The sequence below is a fragment of the Sorex fumeus genome, unplaced genomic scaffold (assembly GCF_029834395.1).
Source record: "Sorex fumeus unplaced genomic scaffold, SorFum_2.1 ptg000009l, whole genome shotgun sequence".
NCBI lineage: Eukaryota > Metazoa > Chordata > Mammalia > Eulipotyphla > Soricidae > Sorex > Sorex fumeus.
Genome location: NW_026606066.1, coordinates 24,763,446 through 24,781,876, shown reverse-complemented (window position 1 = coordinate 24,781,876; position 18,431 = coordinate 24,763,446). Strand labels below are relative to the sequence as shown.

The window sequence follows — 18,431 nt, the reverse complement described above, 5'->3', positions numbered from 1 at the left end:
GGCATCTCTACAGTCCCCCAAGTAGCATCAGGAGTGATTCCTATGTACAGAGCCTGGAGCAAGTCCTGAGCACAGTGGGGTGTGACCCAAAACCAAAAACTACTACTATTGCAACCATGTTAACTAAACCATAATAATAATCAAAAGGGAAAAAATCTACTTCATACAATCTCATAAATACCTCTTTTCAGCTCTCTGGTGATGCCCCTATTCTAACAATTTTTCAATCTCTGACAAGAAACTTATGCTGCAGTTAATACAGTATCATTCTCCATCCCCTTCTTTTTGTCTCTGTTCTGGGTCCACACCTACCAGTGCTGGGGGCTACTCCTTGGTTCAGTTGTCAGAGTTGCTCCTAATGCTGCAGCTCAGAGAACTATGCTGATGTCAGGAGATCAAGCACAGTCCTGGGGCCCTGGATGCATAGCACTTCTCTAGCCTGTTTGCTATCTTCCCCAACCCCTCCTCTTCTTTGTATCCTCCCTTTCCACTATGAAAATCCATGGCCAACATTATTACTCCTTCACAAACACTCATAAATGTTCTGCTCCAATTTTTGTACTATTAGCTTGCAAATACCCCAACTCCAATCATATCTATATGCTCACTATTTGCTGCACCCTGGCCTCAGAACGTAGATGACCTAACTTGAAGTAGGCCCTCAGTACTGACTCTCATACAACAGTTTTCAATCCACTCAACCCTTTGCAGATCATGATTATTTCCCTGAGTTGCCCATATCATTCTATACACTCATATTCTCTCCTAAAGACCTTGCTACTTTCACTTAGGAAACAGAACCTGCACAAACTCTCCGACAAGAATGTACCTCATGGTGTTTCACTAAAAAAAAAAAAAAAAAAAGCATGTACTTGAGTTGGGGCTGGAGTGATAGTACAGCGGGTAAGGCGTTTGTCCTGCACGCAGGAGACCTGGGTTCGATTCCCAGCGTCCCACATGGTCCCCTGAGAACTGCCAGGAGTAATTCCTGAGTGCAAAGCCAAGAGTAAACCCTATGCATCATCGGGTGTGACCCCCCCAAAAAGACATATTTAGAGCACCCCAACCAAAATGTATCGAGTGCCTTATATAAGAGTATGCAATCCACAGCAAGTTATGAGTGAAAGCACCATAAGTGTGTCCTCCAGCAAGCTCCACAACCAAACGTCTGAGCATTATAACCAATACGTGCAATTCCCTATTATCAAAGCAAGAAAAAGGGAAAGGGGAAAAGTATAAACACATGAGTGTTTAGAAAATACTCTTAGATAGAAAACTCAAGCTTCACTGGTAAATTCTATCAAATATTTAAATTAGGAATAATGCAAGTTTTATTTTAAAAATATCTTTATAAGGGCTAAAGAAAGTATAGTGGTTAGAGCATTTGACTTGCATGTGGCAAACAAGGGTTTGATTCCTAATACCACTTATAGTTGCCTGAATCTGTCACAAGTGATTTCTGAGCAGAGTCAGCAGTAAATCTTGAGCACTATCAATGTGATCTCAAAGCAAAAACAAATCAAACCAAAACATGTGAAAAATCACGCTCTTGAAGAAAGATGCAATAATCTTTGACAAAATACTCCAGATAAGGAAACTATACTGACACTGAAGAGTGATTAAATAACCCTCAATATAGTTAACCCCATTAGCAGAATAAAACAAAAAACATGATCCTCTCAATGGAATAAGAAAAGAGTAATCAGAATGCAACTATGATTGATGATAAAAATTCTTACCAAACAGGGACTGGAGAGATAGTACAGTGAGTAGGGCACTTGCCTTGCACAAGGCCGACCCAGCTTCTATCCCTGGTGCCCCATATGGGTCCCTGAGCACTACCAGGAGTGACCTCTGAGTACAGAGCAGTAAGGAGTAAGTCCAGAGCACTGTCAAGTATAGCTCAAAATCCCCCCCAAAAAAACAAAAAGAAAAACCTTACTAAGCAGAAACAGAGGTGCTGAAGAGAGAACAGAGGAGCAGGTAGGGCACTTGTCTTGCATGGGGCTAACCCATTTTGATCTCCAGCATCCCATATAGTAACCAGGAGTGATCCTGAGCACAGAGCCAAAGCAAGCCCTGGGCAGAACTGGTTGTGACCCCCTCCCCCCAAAAAAACCCCCAAAGAAACAAAAAAAGAAATAGAAACTTCCTCAATCTGATAAAGTATATATGAAGGGGCAAGGAATATGGATCGTTTCATTAATGTAAAGCTTTGGGTTAGATCCTCAGCACCACATCTGCCCCCGTACAGGACCAATTGGCTAATTGGTACCTTTGGGTCTGAGAATTGCTGAAAATTACTCTGAGCTTCTCAGCAATACAAGATCTCAATACATTTCCAAAAATATATACAAAATATCTATAGCTATATCATAGTTAATAAAAAGCTCAGTATTTTCCTACTTAAACTGGGAATCTACACTACTTTCATCCAACATTTTAAGAAAGCTCCTATTCAGTGCACTATGAGGCAAGAACATGTAAAAGCATAAAAACCAGGATCAACGGACCATAAAAACCAGCTCCACGAAAAAATAAAACAAAAACACCTCTTCACATCTCCTGATCTGCTTGCTCCATCACCTCTTCAGGTGAGAATAATCTCCCAGTTGACATCTCTGGGAGTATTTCCTGAACAAGAGGAGGGTTCCTCCTCCTTTCCAGGTAGGTCTCAGCAGTTCCCCAACCAGATCTCTGCCATATCAATGGGCCCATCCTACTGATGCACAGCCTTGCAACAGCTCATCAAATCTCACACTGTTCACAGTTATACTTCCTGTCACTGGGAGAAGATGGTAGAGAAAGAAAAGAACAACTTCCAGTTTAATCCTTCAGAGATTCCCAGGGAGGTCTAACCACAAAGATTCACCCTCAGCACAGCAAAACCGAATGGGTAAGACAAAAAGAAGCCCTTCAAGCTTGATGAGTGAAAAACAGTAATGCGGAAGGCTCTACCAGCCCCAACCAGCTCTGTAAATTCTCAGACCATAAACAAATCATAGGAGATGAGTCATAGACCTAACTGTTAAAAAACAATTTACCAAAATAAAAAAATTTATGTTTATATATATGCACATATATGAAGATAGGAATATAAATATATATATATTTTAATATGGAGAGATAGGTCTCCCATGATTTCCTTGTACAGGGAAAGATTTTAAGAACCAGCAAAAACATAAATGGAAAAAAAATTAATAGACTGAGTTTCATAAAAACTAAAAACAACTAAAACCTCATGGGAAGGGGGGCGTTCTGGTCCGTCCTTCACGCCCTACCGAGGTCACCAGTTGCCCCCCACGAGCGGCTCTCCAGCACAGCCACGGCCCCAGAAGCACAAGGACTTAATGCAGAACCCAGCAGCTTGGAGCAGAAAAGTGAACGGACTATGCATTGATCCAGGCCATCAAGTCTGCCGGAGGGGAAAGGGTGTTGCCCCATTCGCCCTCTCCTCTCTGGAAAGAAAGATGGCGGCCACATGGGAGCCTTGTGGACAGCAGGTATGAGCCGCGAGTGTGGGGGCGACTAAAACCGCATGGGAAGGGGGGCATTTCCGTCTGCCCTTCACGCCCTACCGAGGCCACCTGTTGCCCCCACGAGCGGCTCTCCAGCACGGCCACAGCCCCAGAAGCACAATGACCTAATGCAGAACCCAGCAGCTTGGAGCAGAAAAGTGAAAGGACTATGCGTTAATCCAGGCAATCATTTCTGCCCAGAGGGGAAAGGGTGTTGCTCCCTTCCACCCTCCTCCCTCTGGAAAGAAAGATGGCGGCCACATGGGAGCCTTTTGGACAGCAGGTATGAGCCGGGGGTGTGGGGGCGACTAAAACCTCATGGGAAGGGGGGCGTTCTGGTCCGTCCTTCACGCCCTACCGAGGTCACCAGTTGCCCCCCGCGAGCGGCTCTCCAGCACGGCCACGGCCCTAGAAGCACAAGGACTTAATGCAGAACCCAGCAGAAAAGTGAACGGACTATGCATTGATCCAGGCCATCAAGTCTGCCGGAGGGGAAAGGGTGTTGCCCCATTCACCCTCTCCTCTCTGGAAAGAAAGATGGCGGCCACATGGGAGCCTTGTGGACAGCAGGTATGAGCCGCGAGTGTGGGGGCGACTAGAACCTCATGGGAAGGGGGGCGTTTCGCTCCGCCCTTCACGCCCTACCGAGGCCACCGGTTGCCCCCCCGCGAGCGGCTCTCCAGCACGGCCACGACTCCAGAACACAGAAACCAATTTCTTAACTATCTGACTTTCAGTAGAAATACTTCCAGGGTCAATAGGTAAAAGAGCAGAAACCCAAAACCAACATTTAATTCTTGAACCCAGCCTTAGAAAGCTAATCACTTCACAATGCTTTTTCAGCATGTCTGATTTGGGGGCGGGGTAAACTCTAAATAATAGTGGTGAATCTTTTATTGAAACAATGAATCTAATCAAAGCAGATAGAGTGTTAACTAGAATTCATCTGCCTCACAGGGACGGGGAGGGGTGGGGGGTGGGGTTTTATTGGGGTTCTTCATGGTAAAAAATAAGTATTGGTAAAGGGAAATGTGTTTGATATTTGCATGACTGAGACATAAACCTGAAAGCTTTGTAACCTTTCCCACAGTGATTCAATAAATAAATTAAAAAAATTAAAAAAAAAAAAAAACTAAAAACATCTGCTTACCAAACATTAAAATATGAATGAGGGGCTGGAGTGATAGCACAGCGGATAGGGTGTTTGCCTTGCACACAGCCGACCTGGGTTCAATTCCCAGCATCCCATATGGTCCCCTGAGCACCGCCAAGAGTAACTCCTGAGTGCAGAGCCAGAAGTAACCCCTGTGCATCGCCAGGTGTGACCCAAAAAGCAAAAAAATAAAATAAAATATGAATGAACACAAAGGAATCACATCCACAATATATAAAGAACACCCAGAAAACATTAAAAGAAAAATGAATTTTAAAATGGCAAAAAACTTAGGCAGACAAGCACAAAAGGAAATTCACTAATGATCAATAAGCAGTGGAAAAAACGTTTATTAACATTAGTTCTCAGGGTAAGGCAATGTTAAAAACAAAACAAGGGGGCAGAAACAGAGTTAAGCAGCAAATGGCATGCATGCCTCACCCGTGTGAGTCCCTGGATGTGATCCTTGGCACCACAAAAATATAAACTTTAAACCAAAATGAGAGAGTACTACACACCAATAGAACGCCTAAATTATCTTAAAATGACAATACCAAATGGTCATAAGAAAGTGAAGTGATTGCAACTGGAGAGCCAGAGAGATAGTACAGCCCACACGGCAAAGCCTGGCAAACTACCTGTGACGTATTCGATATGCCAAACACAGTAACAAGTCTCATGATGGAGACGTTACTGGGCCCACTCAAGCAAATCGATGAACAACGGGAGGCCCGTGACCCGTGACCCGTGACCCGTGAATGATTCAGGTTGTGGGGCAGAAAGGAAACTGGGAACACTGCTGGAGGGAAATGGACACTGGTGAAGGGATTAGTGTAATCATGACTAACTTGGTAATTACAATTATTCAATACTTTAATTTTCTTAAAAGCACTTGCAAAAAAAAAACTGAACAATTTATCTGAAATGGAATATTCAGGAATAAAAAAAATGACTGCTACAGGCAATAAGATGTACCTCAGAAACATAATGCAGATTGAAATAAGCCAGTCTCAGAATATATATATATATATATATATATATATAAACTACATTTACTTAAAGTTCTGAAATAGGCAGAACTAATTTTAGTGGAAGGAATCAGAACAGTAATCACTCTGCAGGGAGAGGGGATTTCATGAGAAGGAATTAAGAAAGTTCTACTAAGTGGGGTCTGCTCTCATAAATGTTAGAGGAATAAAGAATTCACCTACGCTCTTGGCTTCAAAATACATGGGGGAAGGAGGCTAAAAAAACCAAGAATTTTTGTAGAAATGACTGAAGACAGATAAGAAAAGAATACTATGATCCAGAAAGTAATCAAATTATTAAACAATCAATGACGAGAACATATATAAGATGCTAGCTTGGGGCTTGGCTTGCCTTGCACTTGAGCCTCCTTGCACTTGATTGGCCCAAGGTTAGTCCCTGACACCCCAGACAGTTCTCTAAGCCCACCAGGAGTGATCCCTGAGCAAAGAAGCAGAAAGAAGCCCTGAGCACCACCAGATGTGGCCCCAAAACAAACAGAAGTTTCTTACTTCAAGTGGGCTTCCACTGTCCAAGTTAGGGATAATATGAGCACCAAAATTAAAAAAAAAAAAAAAGGTAACAGGGACTAATCTATTAAGTAAATAGAAAATAAGTACAAAATTGGAAGTTTGATGAAAAACTGATAGGGTGCAATAAGACCTGAGTATCACTTCTGTGATACACCTTACAAGGACATATAACTTGAAAAAGCCAAAAACATCAAACCCAAAGTGAGAGACAGTCTACAAAATAACAGGTCTGTAATTTCAAAAATGTCAAGGTCAAGCAAGTCAAGAAAAGACTGACATTTTCTTTTTTTTTTCTTTTTGGGTCACACCCAGCGATGCACAGGGGTTACTCCCGATTCATGCACTCTGGAATTACTGCTGGCCACACTCAAGGGACCATATGGGATGCTGGGAATCGAACCCGGGCCAGGCCGCATGTAAGGCAAACACCCTACCCGCTGTGCTATCACTCCAGCCCCTGACATTTTCTTTTCAATGTTGTTTTCCTTTTACTTTATGTAAGATCATGAATGTTAGAGTACTATGACAATCATTCGCAAACTATTTATATATAAATCGAACTGTCATGCCCCACCCCTTAAACTGATAGTGATGCATGGCAAATATTTCAGCACACCTGGAAAACACACATACACACACTCACACACACACACGAACTGTTTCTAGTCTAAAAAAAAAGACAAAAACCAATTTTGAGCCTTGATTATAAACTTCAGCTATTTAGACCATTTGGGGACAACTGGGAAACTTTAGAGTCTGAGAATCAAATGGTGATATCTGAATTTTGACGGTTGTAATATGCTTATATAGAATAATAGTCTTGTTCATAGAAAATATAGATTAAAAGCATCTGTTGGGAGCCAGATAGTACAGAGAGTAAAGCTTGCCTTGCAGTCACTTCAGCCCCAACCTTGGCTTAATCCAGGCACCACACATAGCCAGGAGTCACTGATGACCCATTGTCATCCAGGGGTCACTTCTGAGCTCAGAAACAGGAAGAGCACCTGAGTACAAGCAAGTGTGGCTCAAACCAAGCCCCCCCCCTCAAAAAAAGTATGTTATATGGTTATATCAACTTAGCAACTAGAAGTTGAATTGGACAAAGGTCTTTGTATTCATACATTCAACTTTTTTCTGAGTTTGTGAATGTTCCAAAAATAACACAACAGATACTAGACATGTCTTAATCCTTTGAAAACTGGTTGTTAGGGACTGGAGCAATAATACGGCGGGTAGGACATCTGACTTGCACACAACCAAACTGGGTTCAATCCCTGGCATCCTTAAGTACCACCATGAAGTGATTGCTGAGGTTTTAAAGGAGTGAGACATGGATAAAATCTGTTTTTAATTGTTTTTGAATCATTCACAGATAGAAGAGAAAATCCTGCCACTAACTCCCAAAGAAATCCCACACTCATTTGCGTGTGTGCACGAAGATGTATACAGAGACCATGCCTGAGCAATAGTACAATGGGTAAAGCGTTTGCCTGGCACACAGCAGACCCGGGTTCGATCCCTGGCATTCCATATGGTTCCCCGAGCACCACCAGGACTGATTCCTGAGTGTAGAGCGAGGAGTAATCCCTGAGCCTCGCTGGGTGTGACCCAAAGAGGAAAAGGAAAAAAAAAAAAAAACAAAAGACATATACAGAGAAAATATATTTGTGATTTTTTTTTTAACCTAGGAGTAGATTTCAATGGGTTATATAGAAAATTTATTTTTAACTTCTTAACACCCTATTAAATTTTTCCAAAGTAGTTGCATCACTTTACATTGGGGGAACAAGGTGTTCCTCAATTCTTCCCCCAAACGTACTGTCCATTATTTTTATTAGTAAAAGAGTAGTACTGTAGTTCATCGATTTGGTCGAGCAGGCACTAGTAAATCTTCATTGTGAGACTTCTAGAAGAAAATTATTTTTAAGAGATTGTGATCATTTTTCGGTCACTTTTTGCTATATTATACTCCCGAGTATAAACTGTCATTTCTCAAAGATATCTATCTACTCACTGACATAATTGAATGTGATTTATAAATGCAGGCAATAATGTACTTAAATAATCATTCTTATATAAAATTTAAATTTAATTTTAAGAGATTAATTATACACTCAGTACATATATAGTATTATTCAGAAATGGCATACATACCTAACTTTAGTTCAATTGCTGTATTGGTGTTACATTTGTATTCTGCCAGTTTCTTCTCCACTGCACTCTTGTATTCAACCAAAAATTTCTCCATAGCACCAAATCCTTGAAGAAAATATTTCAAAATTAGTTGAAAGTAGTTCAAATAGTCAAACCTACAAATAGGGTCATTAGAAGTGAAATAATACAAAGATTTAAAACAGGCTAGGTGAACATAAAAGTACTGGCCTCAGAGTCAGAGAGATAGTCTAGGGTCTAAGGCACTTGCTTTGTATGAAGCGATTGTGGTTCGATCTCTGACACTGCATATGGTCGCTAAGCAACGCCAGGCAGGATCCCTGAGCAAAAACCCAAGAGTAAGATCGGAGCACTGCCAAATATGACCCCAAAACAACAACAAAAACTATAGGTCTCGCTATAAACTACTGTATACTAGTCTTCAGAGTGTATGACTACCTCTAAATGAAATATAAAAACCTTCATTTTTGAGACAAGACTTATGACTAAGCTTACTTCACACAAATTAATCTAAAAATTAACATGAGATACCACCAACATTCTCATTTAATCCTAGTATAAATTATCTACTTCAACATAGTAACTAAATAGCCTTTTTGGCCACACACAGTGACTGCTGGCTCAATGTTCAGAGACCACTCTTGGTGGCACTCAGGTAATCATATGTGGTACCAAGGATCAAACACAGGTTGGCTGCATGCAAGGAAAATGCCCTACCTACTGTTCTAGTCATCTAGCCCAACTAAGTAATCTTTTTTAGAATATGGAAAGGACACCTCTACTGCACTAAGAAACAAAACGCCATATCTAGTGATAATTATAATAGCATTTTATTTCCAAATCTGGATAAATTCTACCTAGAGTGCTTCCATATAGACTTAAAAATCATCACTGGAGGTATCCAAGGATGGCTCAGTGGCAAAAATGCTGCCTTGCAAGAATGAGGTCTTAAATTCAAGACAAGGAACCACTCACATGCACTAGAACAGTTCCAATACTTCTGCAGTCCAGGATTTCCAGTGCACACAGCCAAGTGTGTGTAAGCATACAACTTCTAATGTGTACTGCAACTAGATATGTAGGCAAGGACTGACAGAATAGTGGGTAAAGCACTTGCCTTGCCTGTGGTGGACCTGGATTTGATCCACGATATCACATACGGTCTCCCACGCCTCAGCAGGAGTGATTCCTGAACAGTCTCTGGAATAAGCCAACAAGACAGCAAGACAGGTAGCCCAACACTGAGCCCTCCTTCTCCCCACGAAAAAGTATGGAAGCACTGTGGATAGGCGTGACCCCCAGTGAATTGATGTGAGAACCAAAAGTAAACAGTGTGACCTGGTATTTATCTGGAGCAGTAGCAACTGTGTTAAATTAATCAAAATCATTAAATGTTAACATTATTATAAAGATATGACCTAAACTATAATAATTTTTGTTTGCTTCTGGGCCGCATCTGGTGATGCTCAGGGTTTACTCTGAGATCTGCTCAGGGATCACTCCTGGTGGGTTTGGGCAACCATATAGGGTGTAGGTCCTGGGTCAGCCATGTGCGAGGCAAGCACCCTACCCACTGTACCAACACTCTGGCCCTAAACCATAATTTTGGAAAAGAAGAACATGATTCCTAGCAAGGACATGTGCAAACAACACTGCAAATAGATGTGTACTCTCCCACTGTGATAAACAACAAAGTAGGAAAATATCCCAAGATATCCCACCCCTGATAATAGATTATTGCAGAAGGGAGAAACAAGAAGTTAGAATCATGGTTATTTCTAGGATAGAAAAGAAGAAATGGGGTGCGGGAGTAGAGAGTACAGTGGGGACAGTGGATTTGGGATGGGACATTTCACTGCATTAATTTTTGTTTACTGTATGTGCATGAAATCATCAAGTATAAACTACCAGAATGACCAAATATTTTCAGTACAATGGAAGAAATCATTACCCTGGGAAACTTTCAAGCAAGGGTGACAATATCCTGATAAAATGAACATAAATGTTGTAAAAATTTGGAGGGGAGGCATAATCAGAAACAAAAGAAGGGGTAAAATTCCATAATATATGTCATAAATTTCAGGAGATGGTTAAAACACAGAGAAAGGGAAAAACACTTGAGACCATGGAGATGGATGATAGGGACTTAGAATTCTTGGACTGAAATACAGACTTCACCATATACTTGAGCACAATACTTGATATCTCAGAGCCTAATTTATAAAGTTGAAATAATAAAATCCACTTTGACAAACGTGTAACTTCTGAAATCACTCATGAGCTTAATCACAATGCTTTCAAACATCAGCCCGATTTCATATTTGAAAATTTAGATGTATCCAATATGAAAATTTCAGTTGCTGGGGAGGTACCCAGGAACTTTAGATACAATTTTAAAATCTATACACCTTAAATACTTATTTCACTCCTATATGGTACTGATGTCCCCCATGATCCTTGAGTTTGTGATTAAAAAGCCCTTCCCTTCAACATCTGTAAGAGCTCATACTACAGCTTCTGTATCCAGCAGCCCATCCAGTCAAAAAAAAAATTTTTTTTAATGAAATTTTTTTTTAAATGTGGCGCAGCAAGTACAAAAGGACACTAGGAGAAGATAAAAACTATCCCTGACTTGGGAAACCAATATAATTGGGGGTGTGTATGTGTGTGTGGGGGGGGTGGAAATCATATATCCACACCCCTTCATAACAGACGTTACGAAATAACAACAAGGATTAAATGATGAAAATGTCACAAACTGTGGAGACTGCCCTCCCCATTTAAAAATAAAATAGAAGGCAGAATTGGGGGGCACTCAAGAAAAATTAAGAGCAGACATACTCGAAGAGTGAAGTTTAGATGAAGGAAGGGTTCAAGTGAAATCTTTTTCCCAAAGAAATCTTCGGGGCATCAGAAGCTGGGGGGTGGGGGTGGGGGTGGGGGGAGGCGGGAAAAACAACCTTAGACAGAAGACGCGCCGAGGAGTGGGAGTGCCCCGGGAGCCGGCGGGGCGGCAGGTCGCGGGAGGCGGAGGGAGTCCCGGGGGAGGAGGACCCGAGCCTTAAAACCAGCCGGCGGGAACGGGAGGCGGGGGGTGGGAAGGGGGTCGCAAAAGGACGCCTCAGGGAAACCCGCCTCCGAGCCCTCCAGCACCCGAATGCGCCCCACAGCTACGCCGTCTCCGGGGGGGGGGTCCCCTTCGACCCCCCACCTCGTCGGGCAGGGGCCGAGCTCCTCGCCGGGAGGCGCCGAAAACGCAGCGGTTGGGGGCGGGGGCGCCCACCGCGAGACGGCCGGACAGCGAGCTGGACGGCGAGTGTCCGCGCCGGCCAGGCGAGGTGGGCCGTCTGGAACCCGGCTCGGAGCCCCAAAGTTCTAGACGGGCACTGTCACCACCGTCTCGACATTCTTTCCCACACCTGCCCGCCCCCTCCCCTCGGTAAACTTTTCCCGGGAACTTACCCGCCATTTCCGAGCTGCGAGCACCCGCGGCTGGAGGAAGGACGAATCAACCCGCGCGTTCCCTGGCCGGAAGTGAGCGCACGAGCTGACGCATTTCCCTTCCCGCCCCTGCCGGGGCGTGGGCCAATGAGAGGGAGGGATTCTCGAGGCGCGGGGTTGGCGGAAGCACCGGGGGAGGCGGGGCTCACGCCGCCGGGGAAACGCTCGGGCGTCTGCAGAGCCTCGGCGGCTGCGGGGCCCCGCCGCCAACGGGCAGGCCCGGGCGGGTGGGAGGAGGCCGCGAAAGGGGTTTCCTCTGTTTTGAGACGCCGAGCCGGACCTGGGGAGTTTTCTTCGGTGTCAATTTGGATGTTACGAATATTATAGACCGCGTTGGGCTGTTTTCTAACCGTCCCCTGCCTGCCCCTCCCCTCCCCCCAACCGTGTTTTGGAGACAGGTGGGAAGTAAACTTTCCCTCTGGTCTGAACCCTTAGCTCTGAACACCTGACTCCGGCTAAAATAAAGGGACTGTGTTCAGTTGCGAAACCCTTTCGTTGTTGTTGGTTTCTACTTTTTTGGTGTTTTGTTTGGGGGCCACACCCGGTGGTGCTCAGGACATAGCTAGCTCTGCATTCAGCAATTGCTTTTAGTGGGGTCTCAGGAATCGAACCTGGGTCAGATGCTTGCTAGGCAGACGCCCTACTTGCTGTACTATCTCTTTAGCCCACGATGTCAACACTTTTTTTTTTTTAATTTATAGCAGTCCTTAGTGTCCAGCAGAAACCACTCTATCTGCAAACAATATTGCGGCTGCATTCTCTTACTGATAGATAACCACATGGTCCAGTGGCTATCACCGTGGCTACAGTGCAATGTTGACATTGCATCAACACTTTTAAAACAGTATTTTACTTTTTGTTTTATGATTCGGTGAGGTATTTAGGTCCTTTCCTTTCACTCTAAGGGTTGCTAGGCAACCACATAGCGCACCGAAATTGTTGCCTAATGATACCTCCAGTGCCCTGATAAAATCCTGCCTGTCTCAAGCTGCTTTTCGTGGTCTGTAGGGCTTCTTTGGCAGCTCTTGAAACTGCCTGAATGGTGAAATCGCTTTTGCTATATACGCACAATGTTATCTACACTTCAGAATGCCTTAACAAATTTGGCTAAAAGGGTTTAAAGTGATGACCTCGAGCTAAAACGGATCTCTGGGATGATAGACTAGAACTAATATACTCTCATTTTAGACATAAGGAAAGGAAAGCCCAGAAATGGAAACTAACCAAGCTCACAATCCACCATCTATGTGACAGTACAGATCTCCAGATACTCTGCCCAGTATTCCTACATTTCTAATGAAATGGCTCTCATGAAGAGCAGGATAAGGTTCTGAAATGAGAGTATGGTTAGGTCCTTTTTCCTTACAGTTGAATGAAACACGAATTTATGGTCCTGTGATGGAGAAAGTGCAGGGTTTAACCTAGCATGTGCTGGACCCTGGTTTGATTTCCCCCAACTATGGTCAGGCAAGCTCTGCCTGGAGTGATACCTCCCTAAACATTGCTAGGTGTGACCGAAAAAAAAGGAAAAAAGTAATAATAATGGTAAGAAAACTGAGATCAATACATGGAACTCAAAGATAAACATACATAATAGACCTGTACTCTGCCTCTTGAGCTATCTCCCTGGTCCTTAATATTATTTTCAAATATAGTTAAAGATAAACTAAGGTAAACTGAGTAACATATAATGAGGAATTTTCAAGTAAATTTTAGGAATCAGGTTAGCCATCATTGTCATAAAAATCAGGCTTGAATCATTGTCATACTGCTAATATGTGGAATTCATATGCATAAAAAGTTTTTATCAATGTGTATATAACTGCTTTTATTACTGTTAATTCCTATATCAAATACTAATATTATTTTAACACCACCAAGAAAATAACTACTCATTTTAACTATTTTCTACTCTAGATGATCACTTGTGCACCCCTGAAGGTATCTGACTGAATCTCACTCTTGCATGAGGTTTGAGAGCAAATAACATAGAATTGACTCTGTAGCCCATGTCTTTGGTTTTCCACTTTCCTTTTTGTAAAAAAATGTTAATTTCCTTCATGGAGAAAACTTACTGTATCTAAGACTTGGTTCATGACTTGGTTTAAGACTTGGTTAAATGACTTTGTAGAAATACAATCAAGAGCACATTGTGGGTGGGGGGCCTAGAGATTAAACAGTGCTGGAGTAAGGTGCTTGCTTTCCACTCCAGGAGAGCAAAGAGCTAGAAGCAAGCCCTGAATACCACCAGGTTCAGAAACTAAAACCAATTATCCAAACAAAGAAGCACAAATTTTGCTTAAAACAAGGAGCTTCCTCTTTTTGTACAACCCCTTCACTGCTCTTGAGAATGGAAACTGCTCAGTTTCTCTGCTTTAGAAAATACCCCTGAGGGGAAGGGGGGCATTGGTCAATGGTTGGAAGCTTAGCACAGTGTGGGGGGGGGGGGGGAAGGGGGGGGAATCGAGTGCCGGGGGAGGGGGATAGGGCAGTTAGGATAGAGAAGGGACCAGTAAGATAATAATAGAAATGATTAAGCTGGGCAAGAAACTGAATGTTGAAAGTATGTAAAGGGATATACATAATTACCTTTCAGTGTCTGTATTGCAAACCATAATGCCAAAAGGAGGGAGGGAGAGAGGGAGGGGAGAGAGAGGATGAGAGAGAGAGAGAGAGAAGGAAAGTGCCTGCCACAGAGGCAGGGAAGGGATGGGTGTTGTGACATTATATAACTGAAGCCCAATCATAAATAACCTTGTAACTATCTCACTATGATTCAAAAAAAATTAAAACAGCAACAACAACAACAACAACAAAAAACCACCATGTGGACTGGAGCCCTCAGGCACAATGGGTAGGGCCTTTGCCTTGCACTCAGTCAACCCAGGTTTGATGCCTAGGATCTGATCCAGTCCCCCACCCCCACCCCCCAGCATCTCCAGGAATAATTCCTAAGTACAGAGTCAGGAGTAACCCCTGAATGTTGCCCGGTGTGACCCATAAACCAGTTAATTAATTAATTTAATTAAAGTCCCTTGCAGTGTAGGAGATTGTGTGGCCACACACACACCCAGGTATAGCCCTCGTGGTGCCAGAGCACCAACTACGGTGTCTGGTCTTGTTCAAGCACCTCCAGGCCAAGCAGTCTTGAGCAGTGGTCCTGAATTTCCCAGTTCTGCAGAAGACAATCCCTATTTAAAAATATATATATATATAAATAAAATAAATAAAACATCTTTGAGCATGTAAAAATACTAAATAGCACCAAAGCCACACATAACCCATTAGTATAAAATATTCAAAACAGGCCTTCTGTTCTATTATTATTGTTATTATTATTGCTATTATTATTATTTAGTGTTTGGGGTCACATCCTGCATTGCTTAGGACTTATTCCTGGTTCTGTGGCAGGACCCATTCCTGCCTGTGCTGGGAGACCATGTGCACTGAGGGGATTGCATCTGGGAGAGGATTGCATCTGGGTTAGCTGTGTGCAAAGCAAGAGTCCAAACCCATGTTCAGTATTCCATCCTTTTTTTCTTTTTGGGCCACACCTGGCGATGTACAGGGGTTACTCCTGGCAATGCACTCAGGAATTACTCCTGATAGTGCTCAGGGGACCATTTGGGATGCTGGGAATCGAACCCCGGGTTGGCCGAGTGAAAGGAAAACGCCCTACCCGCTGTGCTATCGTTCCAGCCCCACATTCAGCATTCTAATGCCACACTCTTCACCAGAAAGTCCTCTTTTTTTCACCATACTCTCTGTGTCTCACCCCCTTCCCAGCCTGTAGAGATAGGGCCCACACCCGCATCATTGGTAGACTGGTTCTCAGGTTCTGTTGCCTTTTGTCATTTGTTATTTATAGAACTGTTTAAAAAAAAAAGCCAGGGGTGGGGGTTGACAGAGATAGTACCTTACATGCAACTGACCCAATCTGTGCCAATCCCACATGGTTCCCCCAATACTGCCAGGAGTGAGTGACCCCTGAGCATGGAAAATAATTGTGGTTGATCCCTCTCACCCCCTCCCACCCTCTTACCCCCCCCCCCCACAAAAAAAAGCAAAAAAAAAGTTTTACTAGGCTCCAAGAGGAAAAGTACAGGGGTCTTTGCAAATACCATCATGAGTTTAAATCCCTGGAGCCAGAGAGATAGTACTGAGAGCCAGAGAGAAAGGTTAAGGGGTTTTCCTAGTATGTGACTGTGACTATGTTTCTCCACTCCAAGTACAGAGCCAGGTATGGTTCCTGAACATTCTTTAGTGTGGCCACTCCCCAACTTCCCCCAGAGAAAAATCCCCAATGCACCACATATGCCAATCACAATTCAGATCATTCTGCAATTTGAGCCTGGCCTGTGTGCTGCCTATTATCCTCAATACTACAAGCAATTTCCAACTACACCACAAAACCAGCTGTGTGAACACCCCACAAAGGGTGTAACTTTTGTTGTTGTTGTTTTTGGTCACACCCAGCAACGTTCAGAGCTTACTTTTTTTGGGGGGGGTGTCACACCTGGCGATGTACAGGGGTTACACCTGGCTCTGCACTCAGGAGTTACTTCTGGCAGTGCTCAGGGGACCATATGGGATGCTGGGAATTGAACCCAGATCGGCCACATGCAAGGCCTACCCGCTGTGCTATCTCTCCAAGCCCCCAGAGCTTAGTCTTGGCCCTGACTGTGTTCAGGAATGTTCAGGAATCACTCCTGCCCAGGTTCAGAGGGCTGTATGGGATGCTGGGGATCAGATCCAGGTCTGCCCCGTGCAAGGCAAGCAAGCACCTTATCCACAGTACTATATCTCCAGCCCCAGTTGTAACTTTTCTGTTGTGACCACAACTACAAGGAAATATGAGCAACACAATCAGGAATTGCACCCTCTAGCAAAGCACCTGTGTGGGCACTACAGTGATCACCCCTGGCACACCACAGCCATAACTTGTATGCTTCAACTAAGAGCTCGGAGCCTGGCAAGCATGCAACTAGAGGGCAAGCATTGTGTCCAAGAGTTCAGACACTGCAACCTGCTATGCTACCCCAAGGAGCACCACAGCAAAGAAAGCGCAGGCTCCACAGCCTGGCATGTGTGTAATCCCTAGTCGCTGCAGCAGCAAGAGAGGAAAAATCGTTTTAAAGCCTTGCTATTTGTCCTCTATACCATCTTCTCTATTTGTAAGTTAAGCATCCAAACACTCAGGCACTGCATATAAACTGCCACCCTGCAAATCCAGGCCCTAATTGGAGTACACTTATGGAGCCAAAAAGAAGTATTGTATAAGTGGCACTGTGGATATAACCTCCTATATCCTTATTCCCCTGTGTGTATGACAAACAGGAAGCTGCCCATGCTATTTCCACAGCAGAACCACGTCTCACCCCATGTGAAGCTTTCATAGAGTCTTCTCCTCCTTCGGTTCAGCTGGCCTTATTGAGGTCTGCTCTCTCTTGGGCCTTTGTGTTCACTCACTGAAGTAGTTCTGCTTATCACAGAGGGATCGCCTCACCTTCTGAACTCTCTTCCTAGGTGATAATTATGAATCATCGCCTTCTCCACTCTTAAGCTTATTTACTTCTCAGTGATAATTCTTCTGGGACTGAAACTATGTTATCCTCATCCCTGAGTTCTTATTTGATATGACCGGAAAAAATCACTTAACTAATGTTTACTTAAGGTTTTTATTCAGAGTAACTGTTGTACTGATTATATAAAATTTTAAGCTTGCACTTACCTTCTTTTTTCAGGCTTACTCTCAGGTTTATTTATTTCCTCCTCCACCCTGCTTTGCCCTTAAGGATCAGTACTATATAAGTGAAATTCTCTTTTTACTTCAATACTGATTTTAGTCTCATTTTGTATAGTCATAAAAAATCTGAACATTAAAAAAAAATTATTTAAAAAAAATTTGGCTCCACTTGGTCAGGGTTCAGGGTTTATTGCTGTCTCTGTATCAGAGATCACTGGTGAACAATGGCCAAAAGGAGAGAGAGAGAGAGAGAGAGAGAGAGAGAGAGAGAGAGAGAGAGAGAGAGAAGAAAAGAAGTGACTCCTATAGATACATGCAGTGGGGGCGGGTGATGGGAAGGAAACTGGGAACACTGGTGCTGGGAAATGAGAACTGGTGGAGGGATGGGTGAAACCTAATCATGAACAGCTTTGTAAGGGTCTAGCTCACAGTTATTCTATAAAAAAATTGAAAAAAATTGAAAAATAAATGAAAAGAATCAAACATTTCAGAACAGCAACACAAAAAGACCACTGGTGGAGATCAGGCACATTTTTTGCAGGAGGTTGAACCCCAGGTCAGCTGCCTGCAAGGCAAGCACCCTACTTACTGTACAATTTCTGCAGTCCCTAGGGAAAAAAAAAGTCCCATTTAAAAATAACCAGTTGGAAAATGGAAACTTTCATCCAAAATATCTTGTTAAAATTTTTTAATGTGTTCCTAACATTTTATAATAAAAAAAAATGGTTCTTTTTATTTTTGGAGAAGCCCATGTTCTCTCTTGAATATGTATTTCTCTCTCT

The 18,431-nt window shown here is 43.2% G+C and overlaps 2 protein-coding genes and 1 pseudogene across 3 annotated transcripts in view; 1 reads left to right on the top strand and 2 right to left on the bottom strand.

Annotated features, from left to right (window-relative positions):
• Nucleotides 1-11,933, bottom strand: part of HAT1 (histone acetyltransferase 1) — a 48,145-nt gene extending 36,212 nt beyond the window's left edge. The window contains exons 1-2 of the mRNA XM_056110198.1: nucleotides 11,865-11,933; nucleotides 8,385-8,489 (exon numbers count right to left, since the gene is read on the bottom strand). Of these exons, the coding sequence (XP_055966173.1) occupies nucleotides 8,385-8,489; nucleotides 11,865-11,871 (112 nt within the window). The 5' untranslated portion in view covers nucleotides 11,872-11,933. The remainder of the gene's footprint in view (nucleotides 1-8,384; nucleotides 8,490-11,864) is intronic.
• The window catches only part of SLC25A12 (solute carrier family 25 member 12), a 193,422-nt gene that overhangs the window by 52,252 nt on the left and 122,739 nt on the right, over nucleotides 1-18,431 (top strand). The gene's annotated exons all lie outside the window — the stretch shown is intronic.
• Nucleotides 12,597-12,839, bottom strand: LOC130019832 (uncharacterized; annotated as a pseudogene).